The sequence below is a fragment of the Arachis ipaensis genome, chromosome B10, assembly GCF_059453495.1.
Source record: "Arachis ipaensis isolate K30076 ecotype BB chromosome B10, ASM5945349v1, whole genome shotgun sequence".
Lineage (NCBI taxonomy): Eukaryota > Viridiplantae > Streptophyta > Magnoliopsida > Fabales > Fabaceae > Arachis > Arachis ipaensis.
The window spans coordinates 147,868,016-147,894,119 of NC_142435.1; the positions used below are offsets into that span (position 1 = coordinate 147,868,016).

At 29.6% G+C, this 26,104-nt stretch overlaps 3 protein-coding genes across 12 annotated transcripts; 2 read left to right on the plus strand and 1 right to left on the minus strand.

The window, feature by feature from the left end:
- The first annotated feature begins 827 nt into the window (after nucleotides 1-827).
- FHY3 (far-red elongated hypocotyls 3) lies at nucleotides 828-6,953 on the plus strand. 6 transcript variants are annotated; one of them, XM_088486054.1, is made up of 9 exons: nucleotides 828-1,131; nucleotides 3,102-5,307; nucleotides 5,392-5,448; nucleotides 5,678-5,749; nucleotides 6,054-6,113; nucleotides 6,191-6,259; nucleotides 6,332-6,376; nucleotides 6,476-6,585; nucleotides 6,689-6,953. In XM_088486054.1, exons 2-8 carry the CDS (start codon nucleotides 3,139-3,141, stop codon nucleotides 6,530-6,532), a joined length of 2,529 nt encoding a protein of 842 aa, XP_088342180.1. In that variant the 5' UTR covers nucleotides 828-1,131; nucleotides 3,102-3,138; the 3' UTR covers nucleotides 6,533-6,585; nucleotides 6,689-6,953. The 6 variants fall into 6 exon arrangements, with proteins under 6 accessions (XP_088342180.1, XP_088342168.1, XP_088342179.1 ...); XM_088486042.1 differs by having other exon boundaries at nucleotides 959-1,131; nucleotides 3,092-5,307; nucleotides 5,392-5,463; XM_088486053.1 differs by having other exon boundaries at nucleotides 959-1,131; nucleotides 3,092-5,307.
- Nucleotides 6,954-9,125: 2,172 nt separating this feature from the next.
- On the plus strand, nucleotides 9,126-16,622 carry LOC107623564 (putative pectinesterase/pectinesterase inhibitor 47). 2 transcript variants are annotated; one of them, XM_016325893.3, is made up of 4 exons: nucleotides 9,126-9,864; nucleotides 13,605-13,962; nucleotides 14,925-15,613; nucleotides 16,308-16,622. In XM_016325893.3, exons 1-3 carry the CDS (start codon nucleotides 9,169-9,171, stop codon nucleotides 15,611-15,613), a joined length of 1,743 nt encoding a protein of 580 aa, XP_016181379.2. In that variant the 5' UTR covers nucleotides 9,126-9,168; the 3' UTR covers nucleotides 16,308-16,622. The 2 variants fall into 2 exon arrangements, with proteins under 2 accessions (XP_016181379.2, XP_020969176.1); XM_021113517.2 differs by lacking the exon at nucleotides 16,308-16,622 and having other exon boundaries at nucleotides 14,925-15,880.
- Nucleotides 16,302-22,267, minus strand: LOC107623563 (putative pectinesterase/pectinesterase inhibitor 46). Of its 4 annotated transcripts, none has more exons than XM_016325892.3 (5): nucleotides 22,066-22,267; nucleotides 21,216-21,593; nucleotides 19,999-20,484; nucleotides 18,009-18,332; nucleotides 16,302-16,654 (listed from the first exon to the last, which is right to left on the minus strand). In XM_016325892.3, exons 1-5 carry the CDS (start codon nucleotides 22,265-22,267, stop codon nucleotides 16,302-16,304), a joined length of 1,743 nt encoding a protein of 580 aa, XP_016181378.2. The 4 variants fall into 4 exon arrangements, with proteins under 4 accessions (XP_016181378.2, XP_088342225.1, XP_088342222.1 ...); XM_088486099.1 differs by having other exon boundaries at nucleotides 21,216-21,584; nucleotides 22,066-22,249; XM_088486096.1 differs by having other exon boundaries at nucleotides 21,216-21,584; nucleotides 22,063-22,249.
- Between the last annotated feature and the right edge of the window lie 3,837 nt (nucleotides 22,268-26,104).

Below are 26,104 nucleotides of genomic sequence, written 5' to 3' on the forward strand. Positions count from 1 at the left end.
ATAATAAAATAAAAAATAAATTATGTTTTCTATTAAAATAGACATAAAATATATTAATTTTATATTTTTGTGTTTTGATGACAGTACTTTGTACTTGTAATTGTAAACAAACGCAGTGTAAGAGAGGAGAGAAAATTAGGATGGGCTTAATTTCAGAAACATAAACATGATCAACCTATTATATAAATTGAGAAGAAACTCAAATACGTCCCTATGAAATATGGATAGGTAACGGGTTTGTAAAAGCCCATCCCATTTTTATTCTTAAAAACTAAATAGTAATAACTACCAAAATTGCAATAGTAGATTTTTTCGCTAAAAATCCAACTCCTAAAAAAATTAGTAATTTAAGATTAATCAGAGAGCCTACCTATTACACAAATGATGTAACATCATCACAAAGTTAAATAGTCTAGTTCTCACAGAAAATTATTTATTTAAAAAGTAAAGTTTAATTTTGCCTTTTACACTTCTTTTATAAAAAAAAGTCATATAATTATTTAAATAATTATCTAAGTAATAAATTCGAAAAACAATGATTTGTGCCATAAATTACATTGATTGTGACGATAAAACTAAAATTAAATCTAAAAATAAAAGTTTTGTGAGATTATTTAAGTAATAAATTTAAAAAATAATTGTTAGTACTACAAATCCTTTTATATTAACTATGTATACAAGTAAAATAAATTATAATTTAAATCTAAAATAAAAGTTTCACAAGATTATTTAAGTAATGAATTAAAAAATAATTATTTGTGAATGAACTCTTTTTATATTAACTGCATATTAAAATTAAAATTAAAAATTTTGGGACACTTATGAGCTTTATAGCGGGAAATCATAATAAGAATAATAATAAAAAAAAAAAAAAAAGAGGGTAAGGGGCACGCGCGACACGTGCGACGAGAGCGGTGAGAGAGGGAAGTGTTATAGAAGAGTCGAATTGGTTAAAGAAGGAACGCGAGTTGTCTTTGAAACCCTAAAGCCTCACGCATTTGGGGATTGTTCTTCTTCCACTCGCTCATGCCCCTCGCGTGAACCTGACTCTCCCTCCTCTCTCTCTCTCTCACTTTCACCTTCTTTCATCCCTTTCTGTTTCAGATCATCAGTCTCTCTTCTTTCTCTCAGGTACCTTCAATTTCCACACACCCTAACCCCCCTCTCCCTCTCTCTGATTCTTTTTTTGTGTAACTCTGTTTGAATTGCTCTTGTTCTGTCTTTTATGCTTTATACAATGCTTTTAGGTTCTTGTGCTATTCTTTAACTTACTAGATAGATGTAAGACTTCAAATTCAGTGCACTGTGAGCTAGAATTTGGGTTCGGAAGTTTGTATTTTTTGGTGCAAGTTTGGTACAGTTTATGAGGTGGTGGCAGTCAGGCAGTGTGTATAATGTTAGAAGGGTAACTAATGGTTTTTGTTGATGACACGTTGTTGGGTTGAAGTGTGCTCATAAAGGAGGTGAATTTATTAGTTGTAGTTTGTTTATAATGTTAAATAGAGAGTCGGATTAAAAAAAGACTCACAGTTAAAAATTAGCTATTGGTTTGGACCTTATAATGTTTGGAGGTTATCCTATTTGACTTGTGGCACAAAGGAATGTGGAGGAGTCTAAATTGTGTTGATACTGACAGTGTTCTTTTCTTAATCTAAAATGTTCTAGGGATGTTTTGTATACGAAAGATTTTGGAGAGTTGGTCTGTTCCGATATGATATGATGATTAACAAGTTTCAGAGATATGACTCTTTGCACCACTAGACTCATTGACTTTAATGAATACTAACAGATGGTTGTTATCTGTGGGTCAAACCATTGGAATTAAATGGCTAATTCTTAATCCAAATTAATCTGTAAGTTTGCTGCATGAGCTGTTTCTCATCTTTAAGCTGGAAATCTGGAATGTCTAACCCATTTCATTGGCGTGTTATGACTTCTCATGGAATGTCTTTTTCCTAAGTCTATTATGTTATTTCACTTTTTAAAATAAACAAAGTAGCACAAGCTGGCTAGTAACTGTAGGCATTGTTTTCCCGTACTTGTATCCACAAGTTTTAATCATCATATCCAAGTTTGCTGCAAATCCAACTTCTTGAGAGTTTACAGTAAAACATGAAATGACTTTTCTGTTAAAAAGAAAACTAAATTAAATTAAAACTAAGTAAAGTACCATTTTACTGCTTTGATTTGTGGTCAAATAAAGATGTTATTTAACTATTGGGTTTGGTGATGAAAAGGGAGATCAAATGGACCAAAATCCACTTCCAGATTGTGTGTCAATTTGAAAATTGACATCACAAACCAATTGGGAAGTTGTTCCTATGGTCACAACGTCAATGCCATAGAGTAGGATGTAGGAACATGCTTAGGTGCCATGGACATCTGTTGACAATATCATTAAGAATGTAGTGTGTACCACTATCATGAAGCAGACACATTTGTATATCACCTCTTTTTCTTTTGAGCATGGCACATTTCTAATGAAACGTTTATAGCTTAGCAGTTAATGTGGAACAAGATTAGGTGATTTGTCATATATTTTTGGTCTAGAGCTGATGGTTATCTTAATGATTTCTAACATAGAAGTAGAGGGGTGGTAGCTTTTGTAATTATATTTTTCCTTTTTTATCTCTCTTATTAGAGGACCTCCTTGTCTAATCAGGATATTAAATGTTGAGTCTTTCTTCTGTTCATGTTATGAAACTGAAGAACAAATTACATGGCTTCTGTAACAGCAGCCATTTGCCTGTATGCAGGATATTAATTGGATATTTTTGGACCCTTCTAAATTGTCAAGCTACCGACTTCCAAAATAAGAGCATTGGTTACCGGTTAGGGTTGCAGATTTTTTTAACAGATTCCTATTATATATGATAGTCTGCTAGTTATGTTCAGGTTATACCCTTATACTGTCAGTTATCTTAAACAAAGGTTGCCTGACTTATCCCTAAACACTAGCAGGATCTTACTTGTTTTCCCCTCAAGTTGTTTGAAAGTTGAAATTTCTTCTCATGATCTGATTAGACAATGAATTTATTAAGAAAATTGAACTGGATCTTGCTGATGGCTTGACATGATTTATATGTGCTAGAATTTTTCAGTACCCTTCATATCATCAAGAAGAAAGCTGTTCTGAACATGGATATAGACCTTAGGTTACCTTCTGGTGAACATGATAAAGAGGATGAAGAAACAGCTACAATTGATAACATATTGGATGGTGAAGAAAAATTGAATAATGGAGCTATGGAGGGGAGAAATATGGTTGATCCTGGTATGGAGTTACAAGCTCTAAATGGTGGTGATTTGAATTCGCCCACACTTGATATGGTAATATTCAAGGAAGATACTAATCTTGAGCCACTTTCTGGCATGGAATTTGAGTCTCATGGGGAGGCTTATTCATTCTACCAAGAATATGCTCGTTCAATGGGATTCAACACTGCAATACAGAATAGCCGACGCTCCAAAACATCAAGAGAATTCATAGACGCAAAGTTTGCTTGTTCTAGGTACGGAACAAAACGAGAATATGACAAATCGTTCAATCGACCACGTGCAAGACAGAGCAAGCCAGATTCTGAAAATTCAACCGGTCGAAGATCTTGTTCCAAGACTGACTGTAAAGCAAGTATGCACGTGAAAAGAAAACATGATGGAAAATGGGTTATACACAGTTTTGTGAAGGAGCATAATCATGAGCTTTTACCAGCCCAAGCAGTCAGTGAACAAACAAGAAGAATGTATGCTGCAATGGCCAGACAGTTTGCTGAATACAAGACTGTGGTTGGTCTCAAGAATGAAAAGAATCCATTTGATAAAGGACGGAATTTGAGCCTTGAATCAGGAGACGCTAAACTCATGCTGGATTTTTTTGTACAGATGCAAAATATGAACTCTAACTTCTTTTATGCAGTTGATATTGATGATGATCAAAGACTGAAAAATATTCTATGGATTGATGCTAAAAGTAGGCATGACTATACCAACTTTTGTGATGTAGTGTCATTTGATACCACCTATGTTAGAAACAAATATAAGATGCCTCTTGCACTTTTTGTTGGAGTGAACCAGCACTATCAATTTATACTACTGGGGTGTGCCTTAATATCAGATGAAAGTCCCACAACTTTTTCTTGGCTGATGCGGATGTGGCTGAAAGGAGTTGGTGGTCAAGTTCCAAAAGTGATGATTACTGAACATGACAAGACTTTGAAGTCAGTTATTGCAGATATATTCCCTAGTGCTTGTCATTGTGTCTCTTTATGGCATATTGTGGGTAAGATATCTGAAAATATGGCTCATGTAATTAAAAAACATGAGAAGTTTTTGGCAAAATTTGAAAAATGCATATACAGGTCATTGACCAGTGATGACTTTGAGAAGAGATGGTGGAAAATTGTTGATAGGTTTGAACTTCGAGAGGATGAATGCATGCAGTCACTATATGAAGATCGTAAGTTGTGGGCACCAACATTCATGAGGGATGTTTTCTTAGGTGGTATGTCTACTGTCCAACGATCCGAAAGTGTAAATTATTACTTTGACAAATATGTTCACAAGAAGACCTCTGTGCAAGATTTTGTTAAATTGTATGAAGCAATCTTGCAAGACAGGTACGAAGAGGAAGCCAAAGCAGATTCTGATACCTGGAATAAAGTAGCAACATTGAAAACACCTTCACCGTTGGAGAAGAGTGTCGCAGGGGTTTACACGCATGCTGTATTCAAGAAGATTCAAGCTGAGGTTGTTGGTGCAGTTGCTTGTCATCCTAAAGCTGACAGACAAGATGAGACCACTATTATTCATAGGGTTCACGACATGCAATCAAATAAGGACTTCTTTGTTGTGGTGAATCAAGTAAAATCAGAATGGTCTTGTATATGTCGTTTATTTGAATATAGAGGCTATCTTTGTCGACACATATTGATTGTTCTGCAATATTCTGGCCATTCTGCAATCCCATCCCATTATATTTTGAAACGCTGGACCAAAGACGCAAAGGTCCGGAATATAATGGGAGAAGAGTCTGAACATATGCTGGCAAGGGTGCAACGATACAATGATTTATGTCAGCGAGCATTTAAACTGAGTGAAGAGGGATCTCTTTCACAAGAGAGTTACAGTATTGCAGTCCATGCACTGCACGAAGCACAAAAAAGTTGTGTGAGCGTTAATAATTCTGGCAAGAGTCCCATGGAAGTTGGTACATCAGTCACTCATGCTCAGCTTTCTACTGAAGAAGATACCCAAAGTAGAAATATGGGCAAATCAAACAAAAAGAAAAATCCAGCTAAAAAGAAAAAGGTCTGTCGTTAATAACTGTACTGCAACATCTTGATTTTATATAATTATTTTTTTTCATTTGTTGATCTCTCCTTTGATTTGCAGGTGAATGCCGAGGCTGAAGTGTTGACTGTTGGAGCAATTGACAACATGCAACAAATGGTTTGTCCTCCCGCTGTTAGTCTCTCTCAAATTGTGTGATCTTATTTACTGTTATACTACGCTGTTAAGGAAATATAGGTTGTGTTTTGCGAACTGGGATTTGAAATGTTTGCGTTGAGGGAAAATCTTATGAAATATTTCTTTGGAACTCCAACTTAGTTATATGGATAATGTATATATTTGCTTGAAGCAAATTGCTCTTAAAGCTAAAAGGAATCTTCTTTTGCAGGACAAGTTCAGCACAAGAGCTGCAGTAACCCTTGATGGCTATTACGGCACACAACAACAGGTGCAGGGAATGGTATGAATACGATACTCCATAATTCTCATGTTTTATTATGCAACAGGATTTGATTTATTTGCTCCGAACAGTGCATAGTAATTTTGAATTTTACTTTGCCAACCGATAAAATTTCAAGAAACTATCAAATCAGTGTGAATAACTAAACACTATGGTAAATAAACTGTAAAATTGCTTTATACTATCAAAGCATTGAAACTGTTCTCATATATTCCATCAGTCAGGAAACTATACAGTTTGTTTGATTTCATTTAATTTTGTATGTGGATGTTTAACTAAAGCTTTGCTTTATTTGATGGATTAGTTGAACTTAATGGGACCGCGAGATGATTTTTACGGGAATCAGCAGACTCTTCAGGGACTGGTGTGTATAGAGGAAATTTTGATTGAGTTCTGTTAAATAATTATTTTGACTACTAAATAATTTATATATCTTCACAGGGACCAATAAGTTCAATACCAACAAGTCACGACGGTTATTATAGTGCGCACCAGGGCATGCCAAATCTGGTAAGGCTATTTTGCCAAGGATAAATTTTTTTTCTTAAGGAGGTTTGGTTCTTATATGGTCTAAACTTGCAGGCGCAATTGGATTTTTTGCGAACAGGTTTCACATATGGCATCCGGGTTAGTATGTAATTTGAAACTCAGTTTTAGAAAAGAGCTATCCTTATTTATTATTTATTTTATTTCTGAAGAAAAATATCATGATGGTTCTCGTGGCAGGATGATCCGAATGTAAGAGCAGCACAGTTGCATGAGGATCCGTCGAGGCATGCATGACTGCTGATATCCTTTTAGATGTAGTTGAGTTGACCAAAAACAAGAACATGAAGGTAGTTGACGTATTAATGCCAAACCCATTATTTTTACGGTTAAATGAATATATTGTTGAGTATTAACAGTTCAATCAGTGATTGAAATGTTTTATATTGATAGGCTGGGAAACAAGGACTTTTGGATGCTTATCTTGGTGTAGATAACGGAATACATCATTCACGGTTCAAGTTAAAATGGGGAATTTCCAAATCCAGTATTTTGTAATATAAATATATGTTAAGTTAATAATGCTGGATAGAGATTGTTGTATTATAATAACTTAGGCTACCTGGAAAAATTACAATTTGGAAAGTGCTTGTTACTTAGCATGCTTTCTTATTTTTCCATTACTTCAAAAGAGTAAATGTTGCTTATTTATGATTTATTTTTTTTTTTTCCCCTGCACACGTTCCTCTCTGCCTTGTGTTTTGTGGAAGAAACAATAAGGAATTCAGGTTAGGAATCATGTCTCTTTTTTAAGTTAAAGATAGCATTTATGTGAGTATGGGCATAAATCAAATTAGGTGTTCATTTCTCGTATTATTATTATTTGTAGGTAGATATTTTTATGAAGATCTTTTCATGTAAAGATGATATTATAAACTATTAGAAAATTGAGTCAAATATGTCAAATTTATTTAACTATTTATAATATTATCTTTACATTATTGGTACCATGTTATTTTATAAGTTGTGTATTTACATATTATATAAAGTTTCCGTGTAAGCCTAGAGAGTGACTATGCATTCAATATTCACACAATTCACAAGGTTTTACTTTTAGAAGGAGAGTTGGGTACAGCTAATAAGTGGTTGACTATTCAATTCAATGGAATTTTGGACTTCCAACATCCATGAACCAATCAAGAGAACTGCATGTCTGCATTTTCCATGAACCAATAATCTTCGATTCAATGTGAACATAAGAAACCTCAACTTATTCCACATCGATCCGAAAAAAAAAAGAAGAGTTTGTGGGCACTGGTCACTGTCATTAGCATGCACTCTGCCTCTAACAAGAGAAGTGCTATGCTATTGTTAACAATAATTGTCGCATTGACTTGGATGGGGGTTTGTGGGATGTGGGCTGGCACACTCGGAAGTTGGAACTAGGCACTATATGTAATGCTAAAAATGTTAGGAAGAATTTTAGGTGTACCGAAAATACCAGTTGTTTTAATCTCTGATCTAAATTATAAAAAATATATATAATATATATTAATTGAAATCAACGGTTAAAATAATTGGAACACTAATGTTCCTCGATATACTTAAATTTTTTTCAAAATGTTATTCGTACATTAAAATTAGTTACTAATATATTTATATAAATATATATATATATATATAATTTAATTTATTTTTAAAATATATTTATATTTTAATATATATTTTATATTAATAACTAATTTTAATGTCTACATAATATAATTATAATCAATATAATGCTATTAGGACTTCTCTTTGTACCTACAATTTAGGTTTTGACTCTATAATATTAAGGGAAATTTAGGATTTTTTATCTAAATAAAAAAAATTATATTTCCTAGAGTGATAGTAAAAATAATTACATTTTCATGTATTTTATATCTCCAATTTCGTAAGGAATTCAATTTTGCAAGATGAGCCTGCATAATTAAGAAACAATGCAATTTCGCTGATAGGATCAACAAAATTTAGGGAAAAAAAAAGACGACATAAACAAATCAGCTAAAATTGCATCGTTTATACTACTTTTAAGAACTTATTGATATGTTTTACAATTAATAGCATAATTAATCTTTTTTATATTTATTAAAATTATTATTAATAAAAAATATAAACTCTTATTTTAATAAATACATAACAAATATATTAAAAATTTAAATTTTTAAAATAATATTAACTTTGTTGAAACTCTTATTTTTGAGTTGTACCGATAGTAATAATTGCATGGATAGGAAGTACTTGTAACAAATGGTGGCTTGTACCAAAACAACCACCAATAGATAATAATTAGGATTCGTTAAAGTCTTCCCTTCCACGTTCCCCCTTCTTTCTTATTCATTCATTCCTCACACCGACACACACCCCACATCACTTCAAACTATTTTCCACTCATTGGTTTTGTCACAAATGGTAATACCTTCGCTTACTTTACTTTTAAATTTTACAAAGTAATAACAATGTAACATTATGGAAACTCAGATGCAGTCGACTTTACCTGAAATTGATATTTAATAGCTGTTAGATGATTTGACTGACTTAACTAAATTTTCATCTAACATCCTTCAAACATCAATTTTACCTGAAGTCAACTTTACATGAGTTTTCAGCATGTAACATTCACCCACATATTCCTTAATACAACTTAATTTGCTCACTTATTTTTTAATCATGCTTAATTACTATCCATAATATTCCTCTCTTCTTTTTCTCCAAAACAAAAATTTCTCTACATATTGTCTCTTGAAAAAGACAAACAAAACTCCCTCCTCTTTACGCGTATTTGTGTTCCCCTCACATTCCACTCTCAACCTCCATAACTCCTATAAATCCCTCACCTTATTCTATTCACTCTCACACTCATCTCATTCCAAAAAAAATAAAAAAAATAAAAAATGTCATTTTCATCTATATCTTTATTTCTTTCTATTTTCTTCTTCCTTTTGTTCTTCATACCATCTTCTTCTTTATCTTTGTCGTCTTTTCCTTCTTCATCTTCTTCTTCTAATGCGTGCAAGTCGACATTGTACCCTAAACTATGTCGCACCATTCTTTCCACAATTCGAAACTCTCCTTCTGATCCGTACGGTTACGGCAAGTTTTCCATCAAACAAAGTCTCAAACAGGCCACAAAACTCGAAAAAGTCTTCAACGACTTTCTAAACCGCCACAATCGCCAGTCCAATAATAATTCTTCCTCTCTAAACAATGCTGAGGTCTCTGCAATCGTCGACTGCAAAGACCTCAACAAGCTCAACGTGGACTATCTTTCGTCCATATCCGCCGAACTCAAATATGCTAATAATAATGCCAACGGCGCCGCGGAGCTCGTCGACAAGATCGAGAGCTATCTCAGCGCCGTGGCCACCAACCACGAGACATGCTACGATGGGTTGGTGGCCACGAAAGGTGGGATAGGTAACGCGCTCGCGGCGTCGTTGAAGGGTGCCACAGAATTATACAGTGTGTCGCTTGGGTTGGTGAGTGTGGCTCTTGATAGGAACATGAAGAAGAATAATAATAAGACCCGCAAACATGGCCTTCCAACCAAGAACTTTATGGTTAGGGAGCCACTTGAGAAGCTCATTAAGGTAATCCATTTATATATTTCTATAAACTCTTCATATTTTGTGAATTATAGCCTTTAGGTGCAGTTGGGTGAAAACTCAGGTGAAGTCGACTTCATGTGAAGTTGATATCTGAGAGCCGTTAAATGAAAATTTAGTCAAATCAATCAAATCATCTAACGGCTCTTAAGTATTAACTTCACGTGAAGTCGATTGCACCTGAATTTCCACCTTATTATTATGTAAAGTTTATAATTTAGTTGTATCTGTCAAATTATTTAATTAACGATTTTTAATTATTAAAAAAGGTCAAATGTAATTTTTTTTTAAATAAACCATCAATTTAACTTGATGAAAACAAAATACGAAAAAAATATATTTTTAAAAATTATTTATTACTAGTCATATTAGTATCAGCATTATGAAGTTTCATTTTTATTATTTATTTATTTAATATTAACGTAATACGTTATTGTAGAGACTAGTTTATTAGTAAATTGATTATGTTATGAGTGAACTTAAAAAAATTATAAATTTTATTAATTTTATTTTGTATATATGTTTTTTTGTTGTTGTCTATTTTGTATGTATGTTAATATAAAATAATATTATCTAGCATTTCTGTAAATTAAATACTATATTGATGCCAATAGTTTTTTTTTTAAGATGAAATAATTTGAAAACTTAAGGGAAAGAAAAAACACCATAAATTACTTATAGTACCATGCATTCATTCCACATCAATTGATTCATAATCATGATATTGATATTATATCCAAAGTTAAGTGTGATCATATACCAAAATTCAAAGTGAGAGAAAATTAAATATTACCGATGCTAAGATAATTGTTTAATTTATAATAATAAGCGCATGATCGGATATGTAGAAGTGTTTCGAAAGCGATGTAGAATAATTATTACTTCCTACAAAATGAAAGGGATGTTCAAATTAAAAGATGTTCGTTCTTTATATATACAGACAAATGCTTAATAATTAGTTTGGCACATACATACAATAAGTACTTTATATTAAGAATGGAAAATGCTGAATTTTATCCTGTTTATTATTTGGTGTCTAAATTTTATTTAATTTATTTTTATAATAAATTTTAAATATTTAAAAATATTTATTTTTATATTATCTAAATTAAATATTAATTTTTAATTTTTTTAACAAATTAAACATCACCTTTTAAATATTATAGTAATTACGATGAAAAATTTAAAAGAGATCAAAGGAAAGTAAGACAACTTTAATAATGATGGGTATAACAATGACCAAGACTTGTTGAGATGTTCAACTGATTAGAAATATTTGGTAATAAAAAAAATTTAGTCAAAATTAACCAAAATTTATTTTATTTAATATTTATTAATTATTGTAATAATTAATAAATATTAAATAAAATAAATTTTATATTAAAAATGGAAATGCTAAGTTTTATTCTGTCGTGTCTAAATTTTATTTAATTTATTTTTATAATAAATTTAAAATATTTAAAAACTATTTATTTTTATATTATTTAAATCGGATTAAATTCATGATATACATACATAACTTTTCTTTTGTGGGGTCAAAAGCTTTATCTTAGGATAAGGCAAAGTAAGGGTATGAATTATGATATGATTATGTTTCACATTTGGAAGAGAACATGATTACATCCAAATGACATATTAAGCATGATTAATTATTGTATATGTTTGTTATTGTGAATTGGCTTAGCTTTCTTCTTCTTTTCTTTTTTTTGACCATGTCTTACGTACAATTTTGTTTCTTATTTAATAATAAAAATACTATTTACATATTCAAATCAACTAACATATATTTTTATATATATAATTTAACTTATTTTTAATATATATTTTATATTAGTCTTATATAGTATGATTGATTCATCAATAATGTTACGATGGATTATTGGTGGGTACATAACCTTATAAGTTATAATCAATCAACTACTTGTCTACTTGCTATATCATTATTAATTTATTATTATAAATCAGTATTTTAATAAGAGGTTCAACGTAACCCATTTCTCTATCCTAGTGATCTGATAAGATTAGACAAACAGTAAGACTTTATATCATTATTATTAATAGAAACAAAATAAAATAAAATATAATGTTAGAAATGAAATTAAGATTTAACTTAAATATTAGTAATTAAAATAATATTTTGTTCTTAATAAAAAATGATTATGTATTTTACTATGAACTAATTCAAAAACCTATGAAGACGTCTGATTAACTTTATATTTTTATATTTATAAAAATTTTATATTAAAAATCCTACGTCAAAATATTTTTTTTAAAAATTTAAAAAATTAATTATAATATAAGCCAATTAAATAATTTTTATTTTTTATTTTAAAATTCAAAAAATTAGGATAAAATTTTTTTATAACATGCCTGTTTTTTACTCCTAACTGATTTTCTAGTTGAACCATTTTTTTTAATATAAATTTTTTTTAGAAATGTGAAAATATTTTGCGACCAACAACATGCTTCATGGTTTATTGACTTTGGTTTTGTATCAACATTGTGAGCTTTGTTTTCTATTTTGGTTATGCACAATGTTTGAACTTTGAATGAAAGGACATAGTTCAAATCTATCATTAATCACGTGGGGTGTTGCTTTTGTTTGCTTAAGCTATTGGCAACAAACCAAACCAATCACGTGCCATATTCCTTTTATATATATATGAGGCATGCCATTATTAGCATGTGGTAATGTACTTTGGCCTATTTTTTAATTTTTTTTTAGTGATCAACCCATGATCAAATGATTGATTCTTATTAATTATTAGTTGGTACGAAGCTTCTTTAATTATTAATGAGCTAAAACCTTTTCACACTTTGCTAAACTTGTTGCATTATTTTTCTAATCATCATCAAATGTAAGTTTGGTTTCTATTATGTTGCCTAACTTCTATGTCAAGTTTTTACATGGAAAGAATTTTGATTTTAATTATAAAAAATATATATAATATATATTAATTAAAACTAACGGTTAAAATTACTAAAATATTATTGATCCAAGTATATTTAAAAAAATTTCATTTATATATTCCTATTATAATGTGGCACTTCTAATATCAATGTGTCATTTTTTGAAAATTATCATTAAAATATATTTTTTAAATTAATTACTGTGAGACATGTCACTTTTTAATTTAGACGTGGAAGAGGAAATGGTGTAAAACACAGATATGAAGTGTATAAGTGCTTTACGCAACTGTGGTATTAAGAGTAAAAATTCCGATTTTTAAGTACACAAATCGGACCCTCCGACGAACCCTCCGATTTGTGTTTAAAAAATTAAAAAAATTTAGAGTACACAAATCGAATTACCTCCACCAAAATTTAAATTTCTCCTTCCACGCTAATCGGACTGTCTGATTAGTAAGCTTAATTTTTTTACAAAGAAATCGGATAGTTCGATTTCTTCATCCCTGTTTCAGAAAAAAAGCTGTTCCCACATTTATGTTTAGCACTCACATTTTCTACAATAATGTACAACACACACATACTTCTCATATCCAAAAAAATGAGCAGCGACATGTCACTCTGCCTATATTAATATAAAAAATCATAATTAAAAATAAAATAATAAATCAGTCGTCACTATGATAAAAAGATGATATATGTGAGTAGTTAGTTATTAAAAAAAATGACATTTTAAAAATAAGTTTCGAAAAAAATGATATATTGCTAATTAAAAAAATCAGAATGACCAAAACTGATTAATTATTAATATATTGCAGATTCTTCGAACAAAGTATAGTTGCAAGAAGTATTCAAATTGTAGCAGAAGCGAAAGGATTCTAAAAGAAAGCAAAAGCCAAGGGATTCTATTGAAAGATTTTGTGATAGTGAGCCATTATGAAGGGAGTGATAACTACAGTTCAATTGGAGAAGCCATTGGTGCTGCACCAAATAACACAATGGCAGAAGATGGTTATTTTGTTGTGTATGTTAGAGAAGGGTATTATGAGGAATATGTTGTTGTTCCAAAAGAAAAGAAGAACATTTTGCTCATTGGAGATGGTATCAACAACACTATTATCACTGGCAATCATAGTGTCATTGATGGTTGGACTACTTTCAATTCTTCTACCTTTGGTAACCACTTTTTTCTTCCTTCTAATTTAACCAAAAATAGTTGCTTCAATAATCTGTTTTATCATATAGAAAGACATAAATTTGTTTGTAGAACTACACATGTAAAAATTGGCAAAATGTTTCTCTTACACAAGTTTTAGGTCCAGATAAAATATGTTCAATTTTTCTTTAAGTGAACGGAACGAACTTAAAATGAGTTGATCACTCGATTAATTTAAATAAGTTTAAAATTTGTAGCATTAGATAATTACAATTTTTTTAATATGGAGTTTGTTCGAGTATAAACAACTCTATATCACTTTAAGTAAAGTCTTAGATTTAAGATTTTCTAAGTATATTTAATCTTATTATTAAGAGACTCGCTCATCATAGTCAAATAAGCAACTTAAAAATATAAAAATTTTGTATGAGATAAATTTTTTTCAATCTTATTTCTAATTAAAAATTTAATTTCTATGATATATATTTTTTAACTAGTCAAATTAAAAATTAATTTATTACGAATTTGAGTTAATTATTAATAGATTACTGCTTACAGCAAATAAGAGTCAGATTCTCTGTTTATGTCAATGAATAAGCTGATCACTCAATGAATTTAAATTGATTCAAAATGACATTAAATAATTACCACTTTACCAATATACAGAATTTGTTTAAGCTTAAATAACTTGCACAACTTATAGAAAATTAAAAAAAAAAGCATTTTTGAATTGGGTTATACTAGATAACTAATAATTTTTTGAACAACATAAACAACTACCAATAAAATAAAAATACACTACATCTCCAAATTATCCACCTAAATTTTAATATTAGAATAACCATCCACACACCTAGTGAAATAAACATCCGATATATCTATTATTCACATTGTTTAATATTTTTATTATTTACCTATACTTTCCCTTTTGAATTTAACAATTGTATATGATGTTTTATATTAATACATTGAATTAATGCAGCTGTTAGCGGAGAAAGATTTATTGCGGTGGACATTACTTTCAGAAACACGGCCGGACCGGAAAAACACCAAGCCGTGGCGGTGCGAAACAACGCCGACCTCTCCACATTCTACCGTTGCAGCTTCGAAGGCTACCAAGACACGCTCTACGTCCACTCTCTCCGACAATTCTACAGAGAATGCCACATTTATGGCACCGTTGACTTTATCTTCGGCAACGCCGCCGTAGTCTTCCAAAGCTGCAACATCTACGCCAGAAATCCAATGGCCAATCAAAAGAATGCTGTGACTGCTCAGGGAAGAAATGATCCTAACATGAACACCGGAATCTCGATCCATAACTGCACCATTAGTGCTGCACCGGACTTGAATACTTCGTCCACCATGACCTACTTAGGTAGGCCATGGAAGGAGTATTCGAGGACGGTGTATTTGCAGTCTTATATTGGTGATCTCATAGAACCTTCTGGATGGTTAGAATGGAATGGAACAATTGGGTTGGATACTCTCTTTTATGGAGAATTCAATAATTATGGACCTGGTTCTAACACTAGTAATAGAGTTCATTGGCCTGGTTATGTGCTTTTGAATGCTACACAAGCTTCTAATTTTACTGTTCTTAATTTCACTTTGGGGAATACATGGCTTCCAGATACAGATATACCCTATACTGAAGGCTTGCTAAATTAGGTAAAAATTCATATGCAGTTGTTTTTATATGAAGTTGTTAGTTCCAGAACTGTTAGATGATTTGATATGTTAGTTTACAGTCTATCAACTATCAACTTGATTGCGAATATTCACCGTTGAATTATTAGGAGAAAAAAAAGAAGTTAACAATAGGGAAAATAGAGAATTATATTGTTTATTTGTTGGATAATAAATTTATGTATGTAATGCTTGGATTCTGAATGGAAGAAAATCGGTAATGAAAGGAAGGAAAATAATTTCTATAAATGGTTATTTTTTATGATTAATGTGACAGATTAATTTTTTGCACATTGGATTGATATGTTCTCTTTCTTTTAGTGTTGAGGGAATTTGTTATTTGTGTAAAAATAAAAAATAGTCACAATTGATTTTTAATTTTGATATGTTATCAATTTAAAACGATTTTACACATGCACTCAATTATGCAACGCCGCCTCAAAAAAATAATTATCTTTTATAATATTATTTCGCAATATTACTATAAAGTTTTGGTTAATTTTGTGGTAGGAATAAGCGTTTGAATTAGTTACTTTCTTTCAAAGTCTGTGTTCAAATATTTTATAATTCAAAATCATAATTTATTCCCCAAAAAAATATAATAAAAACATGATTATGAGAACGGAATTAATGAAGTTTTGCATCTGATCATAATTAAGAATGTTGGTTGTCACAGATCAGACTGAAAAGGAGCAGAAGATGCAGGAATCCATCTTTGGCCACCAAGAAAAGTCTTGACTGTAAACTTGGTAGCTTGTTTAGAAGAAATAGCTCTCAAGCCCTTCCACTTTACTCTATTTGCTGTAGAAGCCCCTGGTCCATAGTTCTGAAATTCAGCATAATAGATGGTGTCTGGTGCTGAGTTTCCTACCCAAGGTAACCATCCATTTGGGTTAATTAAAGCTTCCATTCTGGATCTAATGAACACTGTTGTTGAGTAATCCTTCCATGGCCTTCCCAAATATGTTTGGATAGAACTCAAGTTCCCAAAGCCTGAAATCTTGCAATTTTGTATTGAGATACCTGCCATGTTCATAGATTTCAATTGTTTAATTTAACCAATGAAACACGGACACTTTCTTGATTTGTCGTGTCTTCATGTCGGATACATGTCAGACACGACACACGTTGACACTCGTCCGACACACGTGTGTCTTCTGTGTCCAACCGTGTTTTAATACCATTATGTGTCAACGTATTTAGTCTTATTCTTCATATGTATTATTGAAATGAGTTTAAAAATAGTATATATTATTAATTATTAAAACAAAATATATTTTAAATACTTTATATAATTAAAAAAATATTAAAAATAATTAAAAATTAATTTATATTTTAATATCAATCAAATACTAAAATATTATCACAATTTATCTAAAAACTATTTTATATTTTATATTTTATATATATACCGTGTCCCGTGTCTTATAAAAATTTTAAATTCGTGTCTTCGCGTATCCCATGTCCGTGTCCGTGTCCATATATCATAGAATTTAACAATATCATATTTATTTACTATCATTAACTAGCATACTCTATGTTTATTGATTTCGATTTTTAATTTAATATCTTTTTATGAATTATATACGATGAAAGATATTTTAGAAAAAAAATTGTGCATCAAATTTTTCTTGTCTTCGTTATATATAATGCTAGGAAGACAAAAAAAAATAATTCAAACTTATTATATTTAACATTCATTAATTTCAATAATAATTAATGAAGGTTAAATAAAACAAATTTTAACTAATTTTTTTTGTTACCAAATATTTCGGTTATATATAATAGGAGCAAAAACGTTTGATAATTAAAAGAAATTAGCCAAAACCAACTAGAACTTGCGAGATATATAAACGTAGATATATAAGTTCATTTTTATTGAGTTGTGATTAATAAATCAATAGAATCTAATTATATATGTTTATTATGAGTTTAAAGACAAGGATTATATGGGAAAAAAAAAGTAACAGATTTTTTGAAGTGTTTTGCAATCTCTTTACAATTAAATATTAAAAATAAAAAAAAAGACAAATAGGTCCTTGACCTTTTGTTTTGTGGATATTTTTGTCTTTGACTATTGAAAAATACTTTTAAGTCCCTAATCTTCACAAAATTTGGACGGATCAGTCCCTGACGGAGGCATTTGGACGGATCAGTCCCCTGACGGAGGCATTTGGACGAAGGGACTGATCCGTCCAAATTTTGTGAAGGTCAGGGACTTAAAAGTATTTTTCAATGGTCAAGGACGAAAATGTTCACGGGGCAAAAAGTTAGGGGCTTATTGTAATTACTTTTCTATCTCCATCAGTTTTTTAACAACAAAGAGTATAGTTATTGTTTTTATTCAATTAAAAAAAAATAAAAAAAGAGAATATACCTGTGTTCATGTTGGGATCAGTTTTGCCTTGTGCAGTGATAGTGTTCTGCTGGCCAGGAATTGGTAACTTTGGGAAAATGTTACAATTTTGAATGACAACAGCAGAGTTGCCAAAGATGAAATCAACTGTACCAAAAATGTTGCATTCTCTGTAAAATTGGCGATTGGAATGAGCATAGAGTGTGTCTTGAAATGCATCAAATTGGCATCTGTAATAAACAGCTTCATCCCCAGTTGTCATTAGTGCCACTGCTTGATGCTTCTGTGGACCAGCTGTGTTTCTAAATCCCATGTCTCTTGCTATGAAATTCTTCCCAAACACAGCTTTTATATACAAAACACAATCATTTTAAGCTTTTATTCAAAATTTCAGTAAATTCTTAATTTCTTCTCTAATTCTTTATTTTGTGTATGATAAATATAGGTTTAATTACTCTGCTGGTCTCTATAGTTTCGCAAAATTTTCAATTAGGTCTTTATGCTTTTTTTTTTCTTTTAATTGAGTCATTGCACCAATTTTTTTTAATTGGGTTCCTATACTTTTTTTTTCTTTTATTTAGGTCCCTGTGCCAATTTTTTTTAGTTGGGTCCCTATAAAATTAAGCCAATTACTACTAAGAGGAACTTAATTGAAAAAATAAATTTGGTGCAGGGACCCAATTAAAAAGAAAAAAAGTATAGGAATCTAATTGAAAATTTCACGAAACTATAGGGACCAACAAAATAATTAAACCATAAATATATTTATTAGGTATTTAACTAATATTTTTAATGTGGCAAAAACTCGCATGCAGTTTGTATTTACGTGAAATTGTTAGTTAAAAATCATTAAATAATTTGATATGTTTGACTAAATTATCATCTAACGATTTTTAACTATTAACTTTATATGAAGATAAACATGTGAGTCTCCAATTTTTAATATTTCCAAACACAGCTTTTATATATAAACAGAATAATATAAGCTTTTATTCAAGAGAGGTAAGGTAACTACTCAAAATTTGAGTAAATTATTAATTTCTTCTCTATTTATTTATTTTGTGTATGTTAAATATATGTATTAGGTATTTAACATTTTTAATGCTCAATTATATTATATGAATGCTAAAAAGTAGCTACTATATTAGAATATATATATTTGGTGTTTATTAAAAAATTTGCTTATAATAATTTGATTATATCGTCGTACCGAGATATAATTAGTAAACAAAAGATAAACCTTTTGTTTATAAGATATTCAAGTATCAAACTATTGTTATTTTTTTAAAAGATCACCTAAATAAACCTTAAAAGTAATTATGATTTTTTTTCTAACTAAATTTCTTTATAGTGTTTTTTATTTTTAAATTAACTTTTCAATAAAACAAAATGATAAAAAATAGTTAATTTGAAAAGAAAAACATATACTAGCTAGTCATGTCTTATTAGATATTTTTGCTCATCAATTGTTAACTACCTAATACAAAAAAAGAAAAAAAAAAAGAAATTAGGACACTAAATGTGTTAAATTGCCTTTTATTATTTTGTAGGAAGTCATATGTTATTTTCATATTAAATTGATATATGAGAACGGTTAGATAATTTAACTAATTTGACTAAATCATCATCTAATGGTTTTCAACTATCAATTTCACATGAAAATAACTGCATGTGAGTCTTCGTCTTATTAGGTGGAAACTCACACTCATTTATTTTCACGTAAAATTGATATTTGAGAACCGTTAGATGATATGACAAATTTGATTAAATTATTATCTAACAGTTCTCAACTATTAACTTCACGTGAAGACAAATGCACGTGAATAGAGGAATTAAAGGTGAAAATTCAGGTGAAGTCGACTTCGTGTGAAGTTGATATCTGAGAGCTGTTAGATAAAAATTTAGTCAAATCATCTAACGGCTCTCAGGTATTAACTTCACGTGAAGTCGACTGTACCTGAGTTTTCACCGAAATTAAAATAGAAAGAAAAAGAATTAGATTATTGTTTACCAAAAGTAGCAGATGAAAAGGTTGGTGTGCCATCAACAAAGTTAAGGCTAGCAGAAACAATAGTAGCATTCATGCCATCACCAATCATCATCACATTCCATTTGTTCTTCTCAACTCTAACATTCTCATAGTAAACTCCTCTCTTCACATAAATCACTGTCCTCTTACTACTCTTCTCTGGAACATGTTTCAATGCCTCGGATATTGTCTTGTATTTCCCACTCCCATCTTTGGCCACAACAATATTACTCTTTTCTTTGCTTCCAAGTAACTTCCTGTCCTTGGAACTAACCCATTCTGGAAATGATGAACTTAGCAGGCGTCGCCGCCGGCTCACGGTCATTGCGGCCGCCTTCTTCATCCATGTGATGATGGCCAGGCTGTTACTGGTGAACTCTGTTGAGTTTTTAAGGTAGTTTGTTGCATTCAATTTTAGTGATTCTTTTTCCTCATCAAACCCTTCAATGCAAGTTTGTTGGTATGTACCTATTTATATATCAAGTAGTTTTATAGATATTGATATTTGTTTAAACGGACTAATAATATTTAAATAACTAATTTAGGTTGATTGGTTAATTTATTAATATAATTTACTATATAATATATTATTATATTAGATATGAAAGAAATTTTATCAATAAATATTTTTATTTAAAATAATGATATTTGACATCTAATTAAAAATGATTATGTCAACTACTAATATTGATAGTTAATTTTAGTGTCTATTAATCTAATTAAAAAATATAATTAAATTGGATTTGGTGACCAATTTTTTTATTTACTTTTCACTTTAACCTTTAACTCTCCACTAATTTTGCAACTTTTTCTTGGAACATAATTTATCCATCAAAAGTTAACTCTATTTTGACCTTGAAATAAAAATATGGTTTAATTACTTTGTTAGTCCTATAGTTTTACAAATTTTTTAATTAGGTCTTATATATTTTTTTTTTAATTGAATTCTTGCACCAAATTTTTTTTTAATTGAGTCCCTACACTTTTTTTTTCTTTTATTTAGATCTCTATACCAACTTTTTTTTTAGTTGGATCCCTATAAAATTAAGTCAATTACTACTAAGAGGGACTTAATTGAAAAAAAATTAGTGTAGAAACCCAATTAAAAAGAAAAAAAAGTATAGAAACCTAATTAAAAATTTCATAAAATTATAGGACCAATAGAGTAATTAAACCTAAAAATAATGTATGATACATACCTGCAGCACTTAACCATGTTTGAAGATCATCAAAGATTTCAAAAAGGGAAGAGGAATCCACAGAAGACAAAGAGTTATTAAGATGATCAACTCCAAGATCCAAAAGCTCTTTACAATTGTCTAAAGCCTCCTTTGCCCTACCATCATTATTCAAGCCTTGGAAATGTCCATTATGCCCCCCACTATCAGAAGAGAAATAGCTACTAACAACATTTGACACTTCTTCTAAGGCCACCTTAATGGACAACCTTAATAGCTCCTCTGGCTTAACCTCCCCTGCTGATGAGTTCACAACAGAGCTCAGGCTACTGTAACATGATTCCTTGTACAATGTCACGTCGCAAATCGCCTTCACCGACGTGGCGAGCACTGAACCACCTTCATTTCGCAATAATTGCTCCAAAATTATTAATAATAAAAAAGTTATACGAACAAAACAGAAATATCTTACAAACATTTGTTAAGACGGTAAAAACTCAGGTGAAGTCGACTTCAGGTGAAGTTGATATTTGAGAGTCGTTGGATGAAAATTTAGTCAAATAGTCAAATCATCTAACGGCTCTTAGGTATCAACTTCACCTAAAGTTGACTTCATCTGAGTTTCACCAAAGTAAAAATACAATATGGTGGGACCTACTTTTTCATATTTGAATTCTATAAGTAAAATTTACGCGCCATAAAAGATACCCAAAAAAACAACCAGAACTTACCTTATTTAGCATTAATTAATTGTCGCAACAATTAATGAATACTAAATAAGGCAAATTATGGCTGTTTTTAGCTGATTTTCTTTGGTTACCAAACATTTCCGCAAAAATAATATAAGACGAGAAGAGATTATGATAACTACCATCTTGTTGAGAGTTATGATCACGAGAATTATTGAGAATTCCAAAAACAGCAGCAAGGACAACAGCAACGAGGATTATTGAGGAGAGGGTTATGATTATGATTCTCTTTCGGGTTTTTATTTGGGTTTGGTGTAGCATTTGGTCATGTTCATCAACTTTGCCGTATGATTTGAATGAAGACATGATTAACTTTAATTTCATGAGTATTAAGTTTTGTGAATGAATATTTATACATATATGAGAGGAAGAGTTTGGTATGACATGTTTATTCGTGCGAGTCACTTATGTTAAATTCATATTTGCATGTTTGGGTTAAGTGCTTCCCATGTTTGGTTGACCAATTTCATTTTTCTTTTCTTTTTCTAAAGATATTTGCAAATGACATTGGACGTGTTAGTGTTTACTTTTGAAAAAATTATATTTCTGCAATTAAATTAGCCTAAGCTTGACTTTTTTTTAATTTAGTGTGCAACCATCTAATTTAAGCTGGTATTTTAAATTGATAATGTAAATAACTCTTCATTTATAATCATCTAATTTAAGTGTACATCAAATTTACAACTTAGCAATAATAATATACATAATTTTCTAGTGGCAGGAAGAAGAACAATAAAACTCACACAACACTTGAATCAAAAAATATAAATTTAATAAGGTGAAAATTCGTATGCAATTTGTTTTCATGTAAAGTTAATAGTTAAAAATTATTAGATAATTTAACATATTTGACTAAATTAACATTTAATAATTTTTAATTATTAACTTCATATGAACATAACTATATATGAGTTAATCACTATTAATATCGATCAAACTATCACTTTGTTATTTTAAATATTTTTTTCATGGATCTTTATAAAAAAAAAAGTCATAAATGATTACTTAGATGTTTGTTTGGTTTGAGAAACCTTGGTAACTTGATAAGGGTGTGCAAAACCTAAACAGAGTTGAAATTTAACCTAAATTTAAAGTATATTTTGTTGATTTAGATTTGTCATGTTTTTCGGCATTTATTTTGTATCTGGATTAGGATTATGTTTTTTTTTTTTTTTTACCAAAGATATGAGACTCGAACTCGCAACCTCTTAATTGAGTATGGGGAGACTATGTCATTTGAGCTATTACTCATTGGCTGATTAGGATTATGTTTATTTGCTTTCTTTTAATTTGCTTCAATTTCACTAATATTGTGTGTAAAATTGCAAAAAAATAATTTCCTTTATTTATTTCATAAGTATGGTGACTGTGAAATTGTGTGTCTGCAAAATTGAAAAATACTACGTATAATGATAGATAAATATTTGTATTTTGATGTGAAATAATAAATATAAAATTTTTTATGACGTTGATAATTGAGAATACTTAGATGATAACTTAGTCAAATATGTTAAATAATTTAATATATTTTAACTATTAACTTCACATGAAAATAATTACATGTGAGTTGTCACCTACATTTTTTTATTTATTATTAAAAAAAGCAAGAAATCTTCTCTCTTCAAAGGTTATTAAGATATTAGATAATGTCAAATGAATTGTAGTTATATATATATCTAACAATATTTTTGTTTCTTTATGTTTATAATCTAATATACATTAAAAAGAATATTGTATTTCATTATAACAATTGATGAGTCTCTAATATAATCAATCGGTTGGACTAGTAAACCTCATACTCTAAAATCGTAGCTAAGAAATGATTTTGCAGTACATATATATACCCCATGGAAAATTAGAAATATTGTTAATTAACCCAATTTGGTACCTAAAATTAACCTATGCCATTTCCAATTTTTTTTTTTTGTCAAAATTCTTATAACAAAAAACACATAATAAATAAGTAAACAAAAATTTAGAAATAATTTTACTTATTAGAGTGGTCGTAGGTACTATCCCTTTCTCTCTCGCATTTTCATTTTCATTTTCATTTTGAAGTCCGATTCTTGGAATTACTTTAATTGTTAAAAAGAAGAATCGGATATTCCTGCAGCGAGAATAAAATGTGAATCATGTAACTTTTTTCACCTTTGATGTATAATAAGGATATCGCATTGGCCACGGAATTTAAGATTCTGATGAAGTGATGTGATGTGTAACACAATCAAAGTGTTCCTGCTATAGCCTATAGGTATAATACTTTCTACATACATACATACGTATATATATGTTTTATGTAGAAAAATACTCAAAAATTATTAAAATTTATTTTTTATTATAATTTTTAATTATTAATTCAATTTTTTATTTAATAATTTAATAATATATTTTTAGTTCACAATTTTAAATATTAATGACTAAAAATAAACAATAAATTTTGATATTTTTTAATATATATTTTTTTAAATTTTGTAATTTTACAAAAAATATAGCTTTTAAATTGGTCCAATGCAATTGCATTTATTTATTTTTTTTTGGGTTTATAGTATCTTCTAGTCTAATAAAATAAGAATTAATTTATCACAAATCTAAATTCTATTTAAGACTAATTACTAACTAATAAATTATCGTATACATAAAACAACATTTACTTAAATGGACGAACAAATTTACTATTCGACTAACCTAAATTAGTTGAACTACATTTACATATACAATGCAAGTAATTTTTTTTTTTTTTACCAAAGATAAGAAACTCAAACTTGCAATCTCTTAATTGAGTATGGGAAGACTATGTCATTTGAGTTATAACTCATTGGCTATACAATGCAAGTAATTAAACATAAGTTTTGAATAAAAATAATATATTTACGTATGAATTCAGAAAAAAATTGATTTTCCTTTATATTTGTACGAATCAATAAACATAATCCATTAATTTTATAAAAACTAATCCAATCACACGTCAAGTTTAGTTAACATTAGAAGTTAGTCAAATTGTTTTTCCAATTTTATCCTCGAGTCTCTTTCAATTTTCTCCATCCACATGCTATTCATTCTCTAACCCTCCATCATCATTTCATCCATCCCCACTCTCCAACCATCACACACAACAACAAAACAAGAAGAAGATTCTATTTATTATGCCTTTTTTTATTTTTCATTTTAGAGAATCCGAACCCTTTTCGCCGCATGTTCGATATATTAGAATTTAGAAAGGATATAAGAAAAAATGAAAAATAGCTTCGGTGGTCTCACAATACATTTTGTCTCATCATTCATCTTTATCTCTTCTATTGACTTTATTGCTTGTAGAATTTATATATATATGTTCTAAGGGAATCCAGATTCTGGGGAAAAAAAAAAAGCTAATATAAAAGGAGATTCTATTTAATAAATAAGTTCTTTTTTCGTACGAAAATACAAAGAGCTAAATTGGTCTATGAAAAATTATTTGATCTCTAAATTGATTCCTCAAAAAATTAGATTAATCAAAATCGTTCTCAAAAGATTTAAAATTAATCACGTTAATTATTTCGTTCATTCTGTCACTAATGATGTTAAATTTCATTGACATGGTATGTTAGTTTTGATAAAATTAAGGCATTGACGGATAAAATGGAAGACAGTCAAATACAATATTATTTGAATCACTGAGGGGACAGTAACTGATGAAGGCAGCAATTGTTGAAACCGGCATGGAGACTGAAACGCGTAGAGAAAAAGGAGAGTATGTGATTGTCGGGTCGGATTGTTGGGTTAGGCTCCGATTTTCTAATGGTTTGGACACGTGTATATGTCTGAATCCTCATAAAAAAAATTAACGTATCACATTAGCAAAATTTAACGTTATTAGTGACACAATAGACGAATGGATTAACATAATTAATTTTAAATTTTTCAAGAACGATTTTGATTAATTTAATCTTTCAAAAATTAATTTAGAGATTAAATAATTTTTCATGGACCAATTTAACTATTTACTCGAGATATAAAATACTACGAGATTAAGTTTATGTATTTGGTGATTAATAAACACATTTGACTAAATTATTAATAATTTTTATTTCTAAATAATATATGTTATATTAATATAAAAAATATGTTATATTTAACTAAAATAACATATATATAATACTTGACTAGATTATTTAGCAATTT